This window comes from Colias croceus, chromosome 23, assembly GCF_905220415.1.
Source record: "Colias croceus chromosome 23, ilColCroc2.1".
NCBI lineage: Eukaryota > Metazoa > Arthropoda > Insecta > Lepidoptera > Pieridae > Colias > Colias croceus.
Genome location: NC_059559.1, coordinates 4,181,892 through 4,196,666, shown reverse-complemented (window position 1 = coordinate 4,196,666; position 14,775 = coordinate 4,181,892). Strand labels below are relative to the sequence as shown.

At 36.4% G+C, this 14,775-nt stretch overlaps 1 protein-coding gene across 1 annotated transcript in view; it reads right to left on the bottom strand.

The window, feature by feature from the left end:
- Positions 1–269: 269 nt before the first annotated feature.
- Positions 270–14,775, bottom strand: part of LOC123702570 — a 95,682-nt gene continuing 81,176 nt past the window's right edge. Inside the window, exons 13-20 of the mRNA XM_045650344.1 lie at positions 14,427–14,515; positions 13,081–13,797; positions 10,541–11,474; positions 6,986–8,176; positions 6,803–6,868; positions 5,607–5,695; positions 4,245–5,250; positions 270–546 (exon numbers count right to left, since the gene is read on the bottom strand). Coding sequence (XP_045506300.1) covers positions 411–546; positions 4,245–5,250; positions 5,607–5,695; positions 6,803–6,868; positions 6,986–8,176; positions 10,541–11,474; positions 13,081–13,797; positions 14,427–14,515 — 4,228 coding nt within the window. The 3' untranslated portion in view covers positions 270–410. The remainder of the gene's footprint in view (positions 547–4,244; positions 5,251–5,606; positions 5,696–6,802; positions 6,869–6,985; positions 8,177–10,540; positions 11,475–13,080; positions 13,798–14,426; positions 14,516–14,775) is intronic.

Here is a 14,775-nt window from a genome sequence, read left to right as displayed (position 1 = left end):
CTACTTCTACTAGGTACCCACGGTTTTAGTGGTACAACAGGCAAAACACTTATGCGGTACTTGGCTTGGCGACCGGCTGCCGCCGAGGGGGTCACGGAAGAATACCAATCCCCGCGGCCCCATCTTTAAAGTGTCGTTTTAGTCGGTAAGAATCCGACATAACCCACGGCTCCTTCCTCGGGGGCCGAGAATACAAGATTTCCCCACTTAAAAAAAAACAATGGTACCTTCAGATTTTTTGAGAGTTCTAAAGAAACAAACAACCAATATAACAGAAATGTAAATCTTTATTAACTCTTAATCTTCCATAACAATCGAATTGTCTTTGTGTAAAAAACGTATCAAATACTGAGAATTATTTCGAGCTTTACCTACAATAAAAATGTATTAACTATTACTGTAACCTTAGCTTATACTTCAATTTCATGTTTTGTACGCATGTGCGTTCTCCACGTGGTCTTCTGCAGATACGTCAAATCGCACAGATCACACTTGAAGCGTACTTCATCCGCGTGCGTGTGCATATGAGCCGTGAGCGTTTTCTTCCTTTTATACGCCCTCAAACAAAGATGACACTGAAAGTTCCTGCCCCCTGTATGCTTCACTAGATGGTTATTTAGTTCGTTTAAGGCGAAGAACTCCATTTCACAATACTCACACTTATGCGACTTCTCCAGTAAATGTATGCGCCTTAAGTGCGCGTTCAAGGCATTCTTATTCAGGAATTCACGTATACATATCTTGCAAGTGACCCTCTCTATTTTGGGCAGCGGTATCCCATGCATTTCGAATAGATGCATTTCCTTACGCTTATGGCTGCTAAACTTTTCGTTACAGTACCCGCATTTACTTATTTTGTTGACATTTTTGTGCGCGTTGCTTTCATGGCATGCTTTTTTCAGTTTCGTGTCCAGCACTTTCGGACAATAACTACATTTAAATTCACTTATAACATGAGTCAATTCGTGGACAGAAATCTTGGCTTTATTGACAAACGTCGCGCAACAGATGTTGCAAACGAAATTCTTGCTATGCGTATTCATATGTTCTAGAAGAGCTTTGAAGGAATTAAATGTCTTGGAGCATATACAGCACGTTATATCTTCTGTCTCAAACTTGAATGGTACTATGTGGTTTTTGATGTCCTTGTGGATTATTCTATCGTGTGCTTCTATAAGATGGTCGAAGAGCTCTTCTAGTGAATCTATAGTTGCGTCGCATAAGTTACAAGTTAGAGCTGTGATGTCCAACTTTATACATAGTCTATGTTCAGCAATGCCCATGATGGTCTTGAGAATTTTATTACTGAAGACTTCTATGTCAGAATAGTGCTCTAGAGTATGTATTTTCAAGTCTGCTGGATCTGGGTACTGTTCCCTGCAGAAACAGCACATGTATCCTATACCACCTCTACATCGTATGGGGGTAGCGTTGGTGCACTTTAAAATCTCTGATATGTTCCTTTTCGTCTTTTTGTAAACGTCGTTCCTGGTTGGTGTATCTTTAAATTCTGCCTTTTCTATCTTGTGGTCTACGCTGGATTCAATATTACCTAAGAATAAAAAGTCTGTATTAGTTTCCGAAGCAGAAAGTTTACATTTATTATTATGTATTGTGTAACTGAGAAAATTCTTTCTGTACAAGAGAAATAAAAAATATATATAGGTATATCTTAGAGGTATATATTGTTTGACGTAACTTTTGATTTAATATTTTTGTGGATGAATTATTCACAATATAGTTGTCACTATTTCCTGTCAGAACATGCTTAGCTGTCGAATACTATAAAATGCCGCCTTCCTTTGAATCGTGGCGCGTTCGTACGGATCGTGCCATGGTGCTCAGACGTTGTTTATACGACGTTTGACCCAACTACCCTCACTTTGTTAATAATCGTTGCTTGCTGTGATTTGTTATCCACTGATTACATCAATTAGGCAGTTGTGTAGAATCACAGTACATTCTTATTACATTCAAAGTAATATTTAATCCGGCCGCGGCCCCCACGTGTTATTTCTAAAAATATTATATAGTAAGATATTCTAGTACTACATCTATTTCTACTAGGTACCTATAGTTCTCAAAGGGAAACTTCTTTAAGCGCGTTTAGAGTATTATTTCAAGGTCGCATCATGACAATACCGTCACGTCATGGAGTAAGGCGACGATTTTGGTATATCTTTGAATCTTGTCAAAGAAATTTTACTACTGCACATGTGCTCGGCACACACGCTTCGTTTTTTAACAGTTTAAAGGAAACAAACAAACATAATTGAAAATTTTATTCACACTTTACCTCCCATTAGGAGCTTAACAATGGAATTGTCTTCGTGTAAAAATGTATCAAATACAGAATACTGTGTTTTATTTCGAGCGTTACCTATAGGGTGTCTCAGAATGTATTTCGTTTTTCAACTGACCGTTATGCGTCAACCACTGATAGTGGGGGGAGGGGAGAGGTCTCAAATGCTTGGCAGGTTTCTGTAGTATAATAGTGATGAGTAATTACATGGGATTGCAGCGCGATTTTTGCGTGCGAGCGTTTTATAAAAACAACGATTTGTACACTATTGTTCGACGTCTCTATAGGTCTCATTTCAATTTAGCAACATTACGAAATGTGGCAAGTGCTAATTTGATCAAGCATTGGGTGCGTAAGTTTGAAGAGACTGGGAACACAATGAGGATAAATCAACGGGGCGCAAAAGAACATTGAGAACGAGCATGAACGTCGACCGCGTTCGCCAGTCTGTTATGGACGACGCGCAACAGACACTGCGATTGCGCGCAACTTCCTTAAATTTTAACAAATCCACGGTACATCGCATTGTTTCCCAAGATTTGCATTTTCGCCCTTATAAAATTGTTATTATTCGAGAAATGAAGCCCGATAATCCCGCTAAACGAGTCGAATTCTGCAGGACAATGAAATTCAGGAGGAGACATCTCTTGGCCACCAAGAAGCCCAGGTTTAACACCTGCTGATTTTTTTCTGTGGGACTATCTAAAATGAAAAGTTAACAACCCATTGCCACCCAACTTGAATGCTTTGAAGCAAAGAATCGCTGAAGAAATCAACGCTAATCCAAGAGCAATGTTCCAGCGAGTGATTCAAAATTCTAACTCTAGACTAAACGAGTGTGAACAAGCTAATGGGGCGCATTTGCAAACGATCGTCTTTCATAAATAAAATTCATGAATTGCCCTTTAATTTGATGCTAAATAAAACTAGTTTAAACTAAATGTTCTTATTTTTATTTCATATTAAAAAAAGAAAAACATTCTGAAACACCCTTTAGTATACATGTTAAGTACCTATACTTTACCTATTATTACTATAACATTACAGTATTCAATTTAACAATTATTAACACAAAACATCTTTATTTAGTATTTTCTTGTTTGATTTTACGCGAGTAAATCGCGTTAGAAGTCCATTGGGAAGTCTTTATTTATATTTGAAACTAGTAGGTAGTCGTAGTTCTGCTCTTTCGTTTTTCGTTTTCTCTCCATGAGTACCTTCCTTGTACCTTAACAAAATCGTTAAAAAAATGTCAAATTGGTCCAGGCGTTCTATTTTTAAGTTTAGCAAAACATTTGGAGATTCAGTATTATTGTTTAGTTATGGGCTCTCTTCTCAGCGTTGGGCGAGTAGAGGCAATCACGATAGTGTAGAGAGAGCAAAATGTCTATGATCGGCCGTTATTGTAGATGTTTATTCATTATCGCCGTATTGGCGGGAAACATCGATGATCATTTGTTGGGCCAACGCTGCCCATGTTGTAGAGGGCCAATTAGACATCGGTCTCAACCTTGGCTTATACTTCAATGTCATGTTTTGTAAGCATGTGCGTGCACCACGTGGTCCTCTGCAGATACGCCAGATCGCACAGATCACACTTGAAGCTTGAAGCGTACTTTTTTTTTTTTTTTTTTAATTTATTTATCAATAAAAGAAAAAATACATTATAATTGAACATGCCAAAAACCACGAAGATTTGTCCGGCATGCAAAGCAATCCATCCACGACAAAATTCAATGCACAGCGTGCTCGTGTGCTCGCGACAAGTTAGATACAATAATTATGCCACATTATACAGGTTGTTTACAAAATGCAATTTTAATTTAGATTTAACATTATTATTATTTATGGTTTTTTTAAAGTTCAAATCAAGATTATTTAATAATTGAGGAACTAAACTTCATCCGCGTGCGTGTGCATATGAGCCGTGAGCGTTTTCTTCCTCTTATACGCCCTCAAACAAAGATGACACTGAAAGTTCCTGCCCCCTGTATGCTTCACTAGATGGTTATTTAGTTCGTTTAAGGCGAAGAACTCCTTTTCACAATACTCACACTTATGTGACTTCTCCAGCAAATGTATGCGCCTTAAGTGCCTGTTCAAAGAGTCCTTATTCTGGAATTCACGAATACATATCTTGCAAGTGGCCCTCTCTATTTTGGGCAGCGGAATCCCATGCATTTCGAATAGATGCATCTCCTTACGCTTATGGCTGCTAAACTTTTCGTTACAGTACCCGCATTTACTAATTTTGTTCACGTTTTTGTGCGCGCTGTTTTCATGGCATGCTTTTTTCATTTTCGTGTTCAGCACTTTCGGGCAATAGCTGCATTTAAATTCGCTGATAACATGAGTCAATTCGTGGCCAGTAATCTTGGCTTTATTGACAAACGTCGCGCAACAGATGTTGCAAACGAAATTCTTGCTATGCGTATTCATATGTTCTAGAAGAGCTTTGAAGGAATTAAATGTCTTGGAGCATATACAGCACGTTATATCTTCCGTCACAAACTTGAACGGTACTATGTGGTTTTTGATATTCTTGTGTATTATTCTATCGTGTGCTTCTATCAGATGGTTAAAGAGGTCTTCTAGTGAATCTATACTTGTGGCACATAAGTTACAAGTTAAAGCCGTGATGTCCAACTTTATACATAGTCTATATTGGTCAATGCCCATGATGTTCTTGAGAATTTTATAACTGAAGACTTCTATGTCAGAATAGTGTTCTAGTGTATGTATTTTCAAGTCTGCTGGATTTAGGTACTGTTCCCTGCAGAAACAGCACATGTATCCTATACCACCTCTACATCGTATGGGGGTAGCGTTGGTGCACTTTAAAATCTCTGATATGTTCCTTTTCGTCTTTTTGTAAACGTCGTTCCTGATTGGTGTATCTTTAAATTCTGCTTTTTCTATCTTGTGGTCTACGCTGGATTCAATATTACCTAAGAATAAAAAGTCTGTATTAGTTTCCGAGACAGAAAATTTACATCTTTACTTATTTTCTTATTATAAATGCGAACTTAATTTTTTTCACAAATCACAAGCTAAATAAAAATTGTAATTGTAATTATAAAAAATCGTCTTTGATTTTATTAATTTACTAGGTACATATAGGTAGGAATATTATTTGCATTGTACATTAAAGTGTTTTCTATTCTATTCTATACCTACCAAACTCAATCCTCATATTATTATTGACTAATTGTAACAGAATAAGCTTATAGTTCTAGCAGTTAATAATATGTCGAAGGCTGCCGTCGACGTATTGACTGCTGCCGCCAACGTGACGACGACTGACGTGACTGGTGGGGACGGCTGAAGTAGCCTCTGCCGTTCACAACTTGCCGTTCGTGTGTTAGAACTCTTAGAGATCGCTGATAAGCTTGCCTTATTTGAATATTTGAAATTACATATAATATATTTGTTGTGGTACATTCAATCTTTTATAATATACCTAATAACTCGAGACCGGCTAAACCGATTTCGTTAATTCTTTTTTTAATAATATTCCTTGAAATATGAGGATGGTTCTTATGGAGAGAAAACGTAAACATGTACCACGGGCGAAGCCGGGGCGGACCGCTAGTTGTTAATAAATAAAACTACTGTCGATATTTATACTAATACCGTTCAATTTCATTACAGATAATATACTTACATATTATTATGTATTATTTATTATCTTCATAGTAATTAATTATGGAAATAATCCAGGTTTCCTGGACTAGAAATATACAGAAAAAAAAGAACGTAAATAATTTCAATGCCGAACCGAATTAAATCCATACTAATATTATAAATGCGAAAGTAACTCTGTCTGTCTGTCTGTCTGTTACTCAATCACGCCTTAACTACTGAACCAATTTGCATGAAATTTGGTATAGAGATATTTTGATACCCGAGAAAGGACATAGGATAGGTTTTATCCCGGAAATCCCACGGGAACGGGAACGGGAACTATGCGGGTTTTCTTTGAAAACGCGGGCGAAGCCGCGGGCGGAAAGCTAGTAGTATATAAAACATTTATTAATTGGCTGTTCTTAGCGTCACACATTTTTATTAATAGAAATTCGGTACCTAATCATACTAATACTACTATAACTTAAATATTGGTCTCTATTGCCTGTACAATTTTAACCAAAAATTAAAACCTACTGTATAAGGTTGCTTATGTATTGATTGTCTTAAAATCTATCTATACTTAATGGTCTTCTGATTTACAATAAAAACTATAAATAAACCAATTAATATAAGCCGCCATTAACTATTGTTTATATGAAATTGTTATGGATAGAATTGGTAATAACTAATAAGTTAATAACTATCTGGGACTTGCAATTAGACAATTTTAGCCCGCAGTAAAAAATACTTGTATTTATTCTAACTACTTACAATCTATGCAACAAACCTTTTTGAAGTGAAGCTTCTTTAGGCGCGTTGAGAGTAACATTTCCAGATCGCTCTTTTATTTCTTGGGAGAGTATTCATACAAACCTTATATAAATAAAACCATAGTTCATGTGCATGTAACCATATATGAATATGAGTTCTAATGTTATACTAAGTAAATTAAACACAAAAACATACATTATAAACATTTGTTACCACCTTATTGGCACAGTCTTTGAAAATAGATCTTACACTAAACATCCTCCCACTACTATTACTACTACTAACTACACATCCTCCCCATGCTTCGCTCGCATGTGTCCCCGCCAACTGCACTTCTGTACAAACGACTGACCACAATGCTCGCACTTAAACCGCCTATCGTTCTCATGTATCCTCATATGCTCCCTTAAGGTATACTTCCGCGCATACGACTTCGAACACACGTCACATTTGAACCTCTTCTCGCCCGTATGCTTCAGTATATGGTTCTTCAATTGGTTCGAACCAAAGAACTCCATATCGCAGAATTCACACTTGTGCGTTTTCTCTAGAAGGTGGACCCTTCGGAGGTGCGAGTTCAACGAGTTCTTTGACCAGAACTCTCGGGCACAAATCTTGCACGTGGCTCTCTCGACTTTCGTCATTGGAACGCCGTGAGCTTCGTACATGTGCACCTCTCTACGATAGTGGTTGTTGAACTTCTGGCTACAGTACCCGCATTTGCTGACCGCATTAAGGCTCTTGTGGGCACTCCGTTCGTGGCACGACTGTTTCACTACTGTGTCCAATATCTTGGGACAAAACCGGCACTTGAATTCACCGACCGCGTGAGTCAACTGGTGAATCTGCAACTTCCCTTTATTCACAAACGTAGCAGAGCAGATGTTGCATACATAGTTGGTGCTATGCGTATTCATGTGTTCCAATAAGGCTTTGAACGAATTGTACTCCTTCGAGCAAATGCAGCAGCGCAACTTTTCTGAATCAAATTTGAAGGGTAATATGTGGTTTTTTATATTCATGTAAATACACCGTTTGTGTTCCTCCACCAAATGCTGGAACAGATCTTCCAGTGTGTGAATAGCTGCGCCACATATATTGCACTTAAGCGAGGTTATATCCAATTTCACGCACATTTTGCTCTGCTCAGTACCTACTATTTTCCTTAGTATTTTATTGGTGAAGATGTCAGTATCTGCGTAATGGTCTATTGAGTGTTGCTTGAGATCGGCAGGGTTGACAAATTCTTCAGTGCACAAGCAGCATCGGTAGCCTATGCCACCCCTGCATCGGATTGCGGTAGCGTTGGTGCACCTCAAAATTTCAGCAATATTCATCTTTGTTCTCGAATACAAATGCACATTTACAGTATCGTTTTCTTGGTCTTCTCTCTGTATCTTCATGCTGCTTTCCATTTTACCTATGGGTGAAAATTGTGAATTAGTCTCCTGGGCTTTTCCATTCGCTTCGTACTCACTGATAATTTAAATACAATTATGAAATAAAAGCTATTTAAAATTAAAATAAATCTATTGTTACATCACAATTTTACAATATACTTAATAATATTTAATAACTTTGGCTGGTAATATTTATTTTTTATTTTATTTATTTTATTCATAAAATAAATAATATTTTTCACTTAAAGAACGTAAGTAGTTACTACTTTTTAGTTTCATTTATATTTTTAATAATAATACTAATTTTTAAGACGCTTCTATAGTGCGGTTAATAAGCGTAGAAAAATATTTATATACAGGATGGAACATTGTATTAAAAACCAATGTATTACTAAAACAAAAAAGGTTATATTCCATTCATTTGTTATTAAAAAAACCACATCTGCTGCATAGTTAATTAAATATACATATTTATGTATATAGATGTTATAAATTGACTCCGTCTCTGCGGTGGTCTATGAGATGTTCAAGCATTGCATCGAAAGATTTTATTTGATTGCCGCACAATTTGCATTTGAGTGCTGTGACATCTAACTTGACGCAAAGCATATTCCTTCCTCGACCAGTTATTCTTTTTATATTATTACTAGCTTACCGCCCGCGGCTTCGCCCGCTTTCTTTAAAACGATTTGAGATTTAAACTATCCTATCTTTCAAGTTGGATCGAACTGCACATGGTGTGCGAATTTTATTATAATCGGTTAAGTGGTTTAGGAGTCCATTGAGGACAAACATTGTGACACGAGATTTATATATATTATATATTATTATTATTTACATCGCCAGCACTTAAATGTGTTTCTAAAGTGTGTGTCTTTAGATCGGCTGGATCGGGGAACTGTTTGATGAAGAAACAACAGGCATAACCGATTCCGATTTTACAACGAATCGGTGTCGCGTGTTTTACTTAGCACGTTAGTGGCTTTCGCGTCGCTAAGGCCGGTTGGGTTACCTAGGGCAAAATTTATGCAATTAATTTCAGTCGATACAGTATCGGATTACATTTGTTATTTTTATATCATTACATTTCGAATTCGTACTTATATTATTTTTCCTAGAATATTTTTATACATTAAGACACGATCTTGTTTAGAAGACAGGTAAATTTTATTAACAGGTACTAATCAATATTTATATTTGAGAAGTTGTATAACGGTTTCTAAGTAGAGATAAATATTCAACAAGTTCATAAAAATATTAGTATTGTATAGTTTTTAAAAAAAAGTACCTAATATGTTTTGTCAAACAATATATCATAATAAATAAATAAATAAATAAATATTATAGGACATTATTACACAAATCGACCTAGTCCCACAGTAAGCTCAATTAAGGCTTGTGTTGTGAGTACTAGGCGACGATAAATATAATATTAACGCCTTTAGTACACCGACGCGTTCGCGTGCGGCAGCGAAACATCGAAAAATCTGTCAGTACTATGGCAGGATTTCGCATATGATATGTCTCACTCTAGCACATAGATAGATGAAATAGTTGCGTCCTTGTCAGTATAGTTTCGCAAGGAACTGCGAAATGGCCATTACACAGACGCATTGCGAAACAGTTGCGAAAACATTGCTGTGTACTACGCCTTTTAATAAATACATATATAGATAATAACACCCAGACCCAAGAACAAATAATTGAGTTCATCACACAAATATTTGCCCTGACCGGGGATCGAACCCGGGACCGTCGGCTCAGTAGGCAGTTACTTTACCACTGCGCCAACCGCGTCGTCAAGATCGTCAATAATGATAGTGGATTCTTGAAAATAGGCTTATTTTGATGTAAATCTACTAATCATTAAGAGGCATTTAAATAATTATAGAAAAAGAAAGAACACCATGAAAACTAGCTGTGCTCTTGTGTGAAGATATAATCCTTACTAGTATTATAAATGCGAAAGTAACTCTGTCTGTCTGTCTGTTACTCAATCACGCCTAAACTACTGAACCGATTTGAATTTGGTATGGAGATATTTTGATACCCGAGAAAGGACATAGGCTACTTTTTATTGCGAAATATGTACCACGGGCGAAGCGGGGGCGGACCTCTAGTAGACAATAATCTTTTAAAATCATTTATTCAATTAATTTAATTGCAAAATAACTTAATTAAGTACCGTAGGTATCGCATGGCAGTGACAATGCTCTATCACTACACTAAAACAATGTCGCTTTCAGGGAAACAATGTCGCAAGGGACAGCCCTTTGCATGCTTAAATCTTTAAAACTACGGAACGGATTTTGATGCAGTTTTTTAATAGATAGAGTGACTCAAGAGGAAGGTTGTAGTATATAATTTATTAGGTTTTAGACAAAGCATGCGGAGCCACGGGCGGTAAGCTAGTCGTAGAATAATTCATTTTTCATGGCACTATACATTCTTCTCCGACTTCTTCCTTTGAAGCAGATGGTACGATTTCGTATGCATCGTGAGAGATCTTTGATTGCCAAACGTCTTATCACAGGCTTGACATTGCAACACTATCGGCGTCGCTCCATGGACTTTGACCTCGTGGTCATTCTTCTTTGTATAATCCGTGAACTTCTCCCCACAGTAACCGCATTTGCTCCTCTTGTTCCTGAGTATATGAACCCCTCTCTCATGATCTCGCTTCTTAATACTCGTATCAAATACTTTGGTACAAAACGAGCAATTGAAGGTTCCCTTTTTGTGTCTATAACCGTGCGTTTGTAACGTCCTCTTATTTACAAAACCAGCGCCACAAACATCACAGACAAAATTATTATAGTGGGCGTTCATATGTTCGATAAGAGTTTTGAAATTGTTAAATCTATTGTGGCAAGTCACGCATCTGAAATCCTTGTTCTCAAATCTGAACGGCACTATATGGCTTTTTATGTCTGAGTGGTACTTCATCACGTGGTCTGAAGTCAAATGTCTTGTAAAGTCGTCTAATTCTGGAACATCTTTACCACATAGATTGCATTTAAGTCCTGTTATATCCAATTTGACCATATAATTGACCAATGTAGCACCCTTCATGAAAACTTGTTTGGCAGTGTTGTCGTGTGATGTTAGCGTATGTCTTTTCAGTTCATCCGGATTTTGATACTGATTGATGCAAAAATAGCACGCATAAGAGAATCCTCCGCGACACCTTATCGGCGTCGCATTAGAGTTTATTAAAATCAGTCGTATATTGTCTAAATGTTTCCCTATTTCTGCTCGCGTCTTCAGAAATAGATTCACAGTTGCTCTCGGCATTATTTTTAACGTCTCCTTCTTCACTTTCTTCAACGGCTGCGGATTTCTGATAAACACTTTCTTTGTTGGCCAAATGGGACCTAAAATGAAATTTTTCATGTTATCATTGGGCACTTTCCAACACTTTTACACTTTACTTTTATGATAATGGTGTGCGAAATATTTTAATACTCGTATATTAAAGAATTTTAAGATATTACTTAGTTCTTACATTTTGGCGTGGTTCTTTATTGAATGACGTGGCAAGCTAACGTATGGATAGCATTGATTTTCAGCTAATTTAACTTTAGGTTTGAGATTCACACAAGAACACACTATCACTAGGTACTTAGTATAAAACAAAGTCGCTTTCCGACATCTGTGTGTCTATAGCTTAAATCTTTAAACGTACACAACATATTGCACGGCTCATGATGCGATGCATCAGAGAATGTTCTATTATCGAAATATTAGTTTTGACTCGGTCCCTCAACTATTACTCGATGGTTTTTTTTTCAATCGATAGAATGATACAAAAGGAAGGTTTAAGTAAATAATTTGTCAAGTTTAAGACAAAGCAGGTGAAGCCATGTGCAGAATGCCAGTACGTTCTACTGTGTATCTTGGGAGTTCTTTTTTGTAGCATTATATATTTAAAAAAAAAATGTAAAAATAGATTTGATATTTGTAATATTCAAGACGCTCAATATTGCCTATTTTTTTTGGATTATGTAAGATACGTCGTAATATTTAACTAAAGGTAGATTGATACTCCTTATGACTCAACAAACATTTAATTATTCTGAAACAAATTCACAATTTGTCATATCTATTACCTACATATAATAAATCTGTAGAAGGGTCCATTCTATACATTGAAAATATTGAAAAAATAATTACCAGGGGGTGTTACTGGATCGATACCAAACCCAAATATGTGATTTAAAAAATTTTTGTCTGTCTGTATGTGAACGCATCACGTGAAAACTAACGGTTCGATTTCGATGAAACTTGGTATAACTATACCTTATTATCCTGGGCGTAAAATAGGATACATTTAATCCTGGAAAAATACGTAGAAAAAAAATTATTTTAATTTTTCAGTTTTATCCATAGACGTTGTTCTGTAGAACCGCGATCACACGTTGCGTATTATTATAGGCCTAGCCGTATTTGGGAATTGGGTCCAATAGAAATTTATAAGATGTCATTGTCAGAGTTACCCAAAATGGAGAAATAAACCATCCACGCGAAGACCGACATCCGCGCGGACGGAGTCGCGGGCGGAAGCTAGTTGCACATAAATAGACATTTATATACTTAAATATTAGAATTAGAATTTAATATATTTTATAACATTTAAATATATCTTAAATTAAGAATGCATCCGTTTCTTATGTTCCCTTAACGTCTTCTGCCGCGAATAACACTTCAGGCAGACATCGCACTGAAAATCTCTAGTTCCTGTGTGTTTTATCATGTGACAGGCCAATTCCTTTTTCCCGTAAAACTGCATTTCACAGTTCGTGCATTTAAACGGTTTGTGCATTAGATGTACTCTGCTGATATGCAATCTCCACAAATATTTTGAGATAAAGCTTTTATCGCAAGCCTGGCATTTAATCTCGGGTATTTTTATATCGTGAACCCTGGTCACATGCAGGACTTTCTTCCACACCTCATTAAATCTCTCATCGCAGTACGCACATTTGTGTGGCAAATAAACTCCGCGATGTTTCGAACGATCGTGGAGTTGTTTCTTTCGCGCCGTGTCAAACGTTTTCTTACACTCTTCACAGGAGAACGTGCCAGTTTTGTGAGCGTCTTGGTGTCTCAATAGAATGTTCTTATTCACGAAACCAGCGTCACACACTTCGCATATGAAGTTTCTATAATGAACGTTCATGTGTTCTTGGAGCGCTTTGAACGTATTAAATATATTGAAGCATATGCAGCAAGTGAGGGCTTGGCTTGTAAACTTGAACGGGAGTATGTGACTCTTTATTTGTGTGTATATCTTGACTTTATGTGCATCCTTGAGGTGTTCTGTAAGCGTTTCTACAGATTCATAACTTTTACCACATTTACACTTGAGATCAGTTATGTCCAGCTTAACGAAATAGGAATGCATATGAGTGCCTTTCATGAACTTAGACTTTGCTTCATCGTCGTGATCATTTAAGGTGTGGTACTTGAGATCTTTCGGGTCTGGGTAGTGATTTGAGCAGAAACAACAGGTGTACCCAGTGCCGATTTTACTTCGAATTGGAGTCGCGTTAGAATTGAGTAATATCTCTTTTATATTATATTTATGTTTTGCAATTTCACTTTGTATTTTGAATTCAAAATTATTTTTCGTGTCAGACTCGTTTTCGTCCTTTTTTTTAACGTTTATAGTAATAATCTTCTTTCTCCCGGCGCGACCTACAACAAATATTCTCATCATTCCGTTGTCGATTCTTAAGCATAAACACGAATAGGTACTACTTACACGAAAATTACATGCTTTCTACGTACAGGAAAAACTGAATGTTTTATGAAACACTAAAACTTGAAATTTTAGTAAAATTTACTTGAAATTTACTACAAGGTAGATTCAAGTTAATTCGATAGCTATAAACAAAAAACATCAGATGTGTCAAGGGACACCCGCATGGAAGGAAGTTACTAAAATTCTTTCTATAAGAGAGAGAGACACAGACAAACATGCGCAAGCCGCATGGCTAATAACTAAATCAAAAGTGTTGTTATAACTTTTCGTCATAATTCCATTTCCAGCCCCCTTTCGCAACGCACGATAAGGAACTATTATTACTAACTAGGAACATAATTATTCATTAAGTCTAAAGTAAAATCTTTAAGGTGACTTTTAGGCATTAGTAAAAATAAGTGTTGACAACGGTTTCCTTTATATTTCATTCTTTAACTTTGTTGTATGAATTATTGAAGAAAGTCATTTGCTTCCTAGCTTTATCAGTTATATAAGTGTCTCCTGTCTCATTAAATATAATATATAGCTTCTACCTTTGTAGTGTAGGGACAATCGCAACAGCCTGGCTGCTTTTCACCAGAAGCTATGCTACTTTGCTGTAAATGTGTTGAATATCCACCAGTCGTATTTATTGATGCACATAACATAGCACTGGTGGAAACAGATTCAGCTAATATAGGTTTTTATATGTATAGGTATGTCATCCTTCATGGGACACTTTGTGCGTACACTTGTACATTCAAAGAGAGAGGTTTACGCATAAGGTATCCCGTCAATTGATAATTATAAATTATGAATGGATTTATGTTTTTGTTAAAATCTAATAGTTTAAAATAAATACTTAATAGAGTCAATTTAAGTTTAATTTCATATTTGTAAATGCCGTAATCAAAAGGACAAAAAAAACGTAT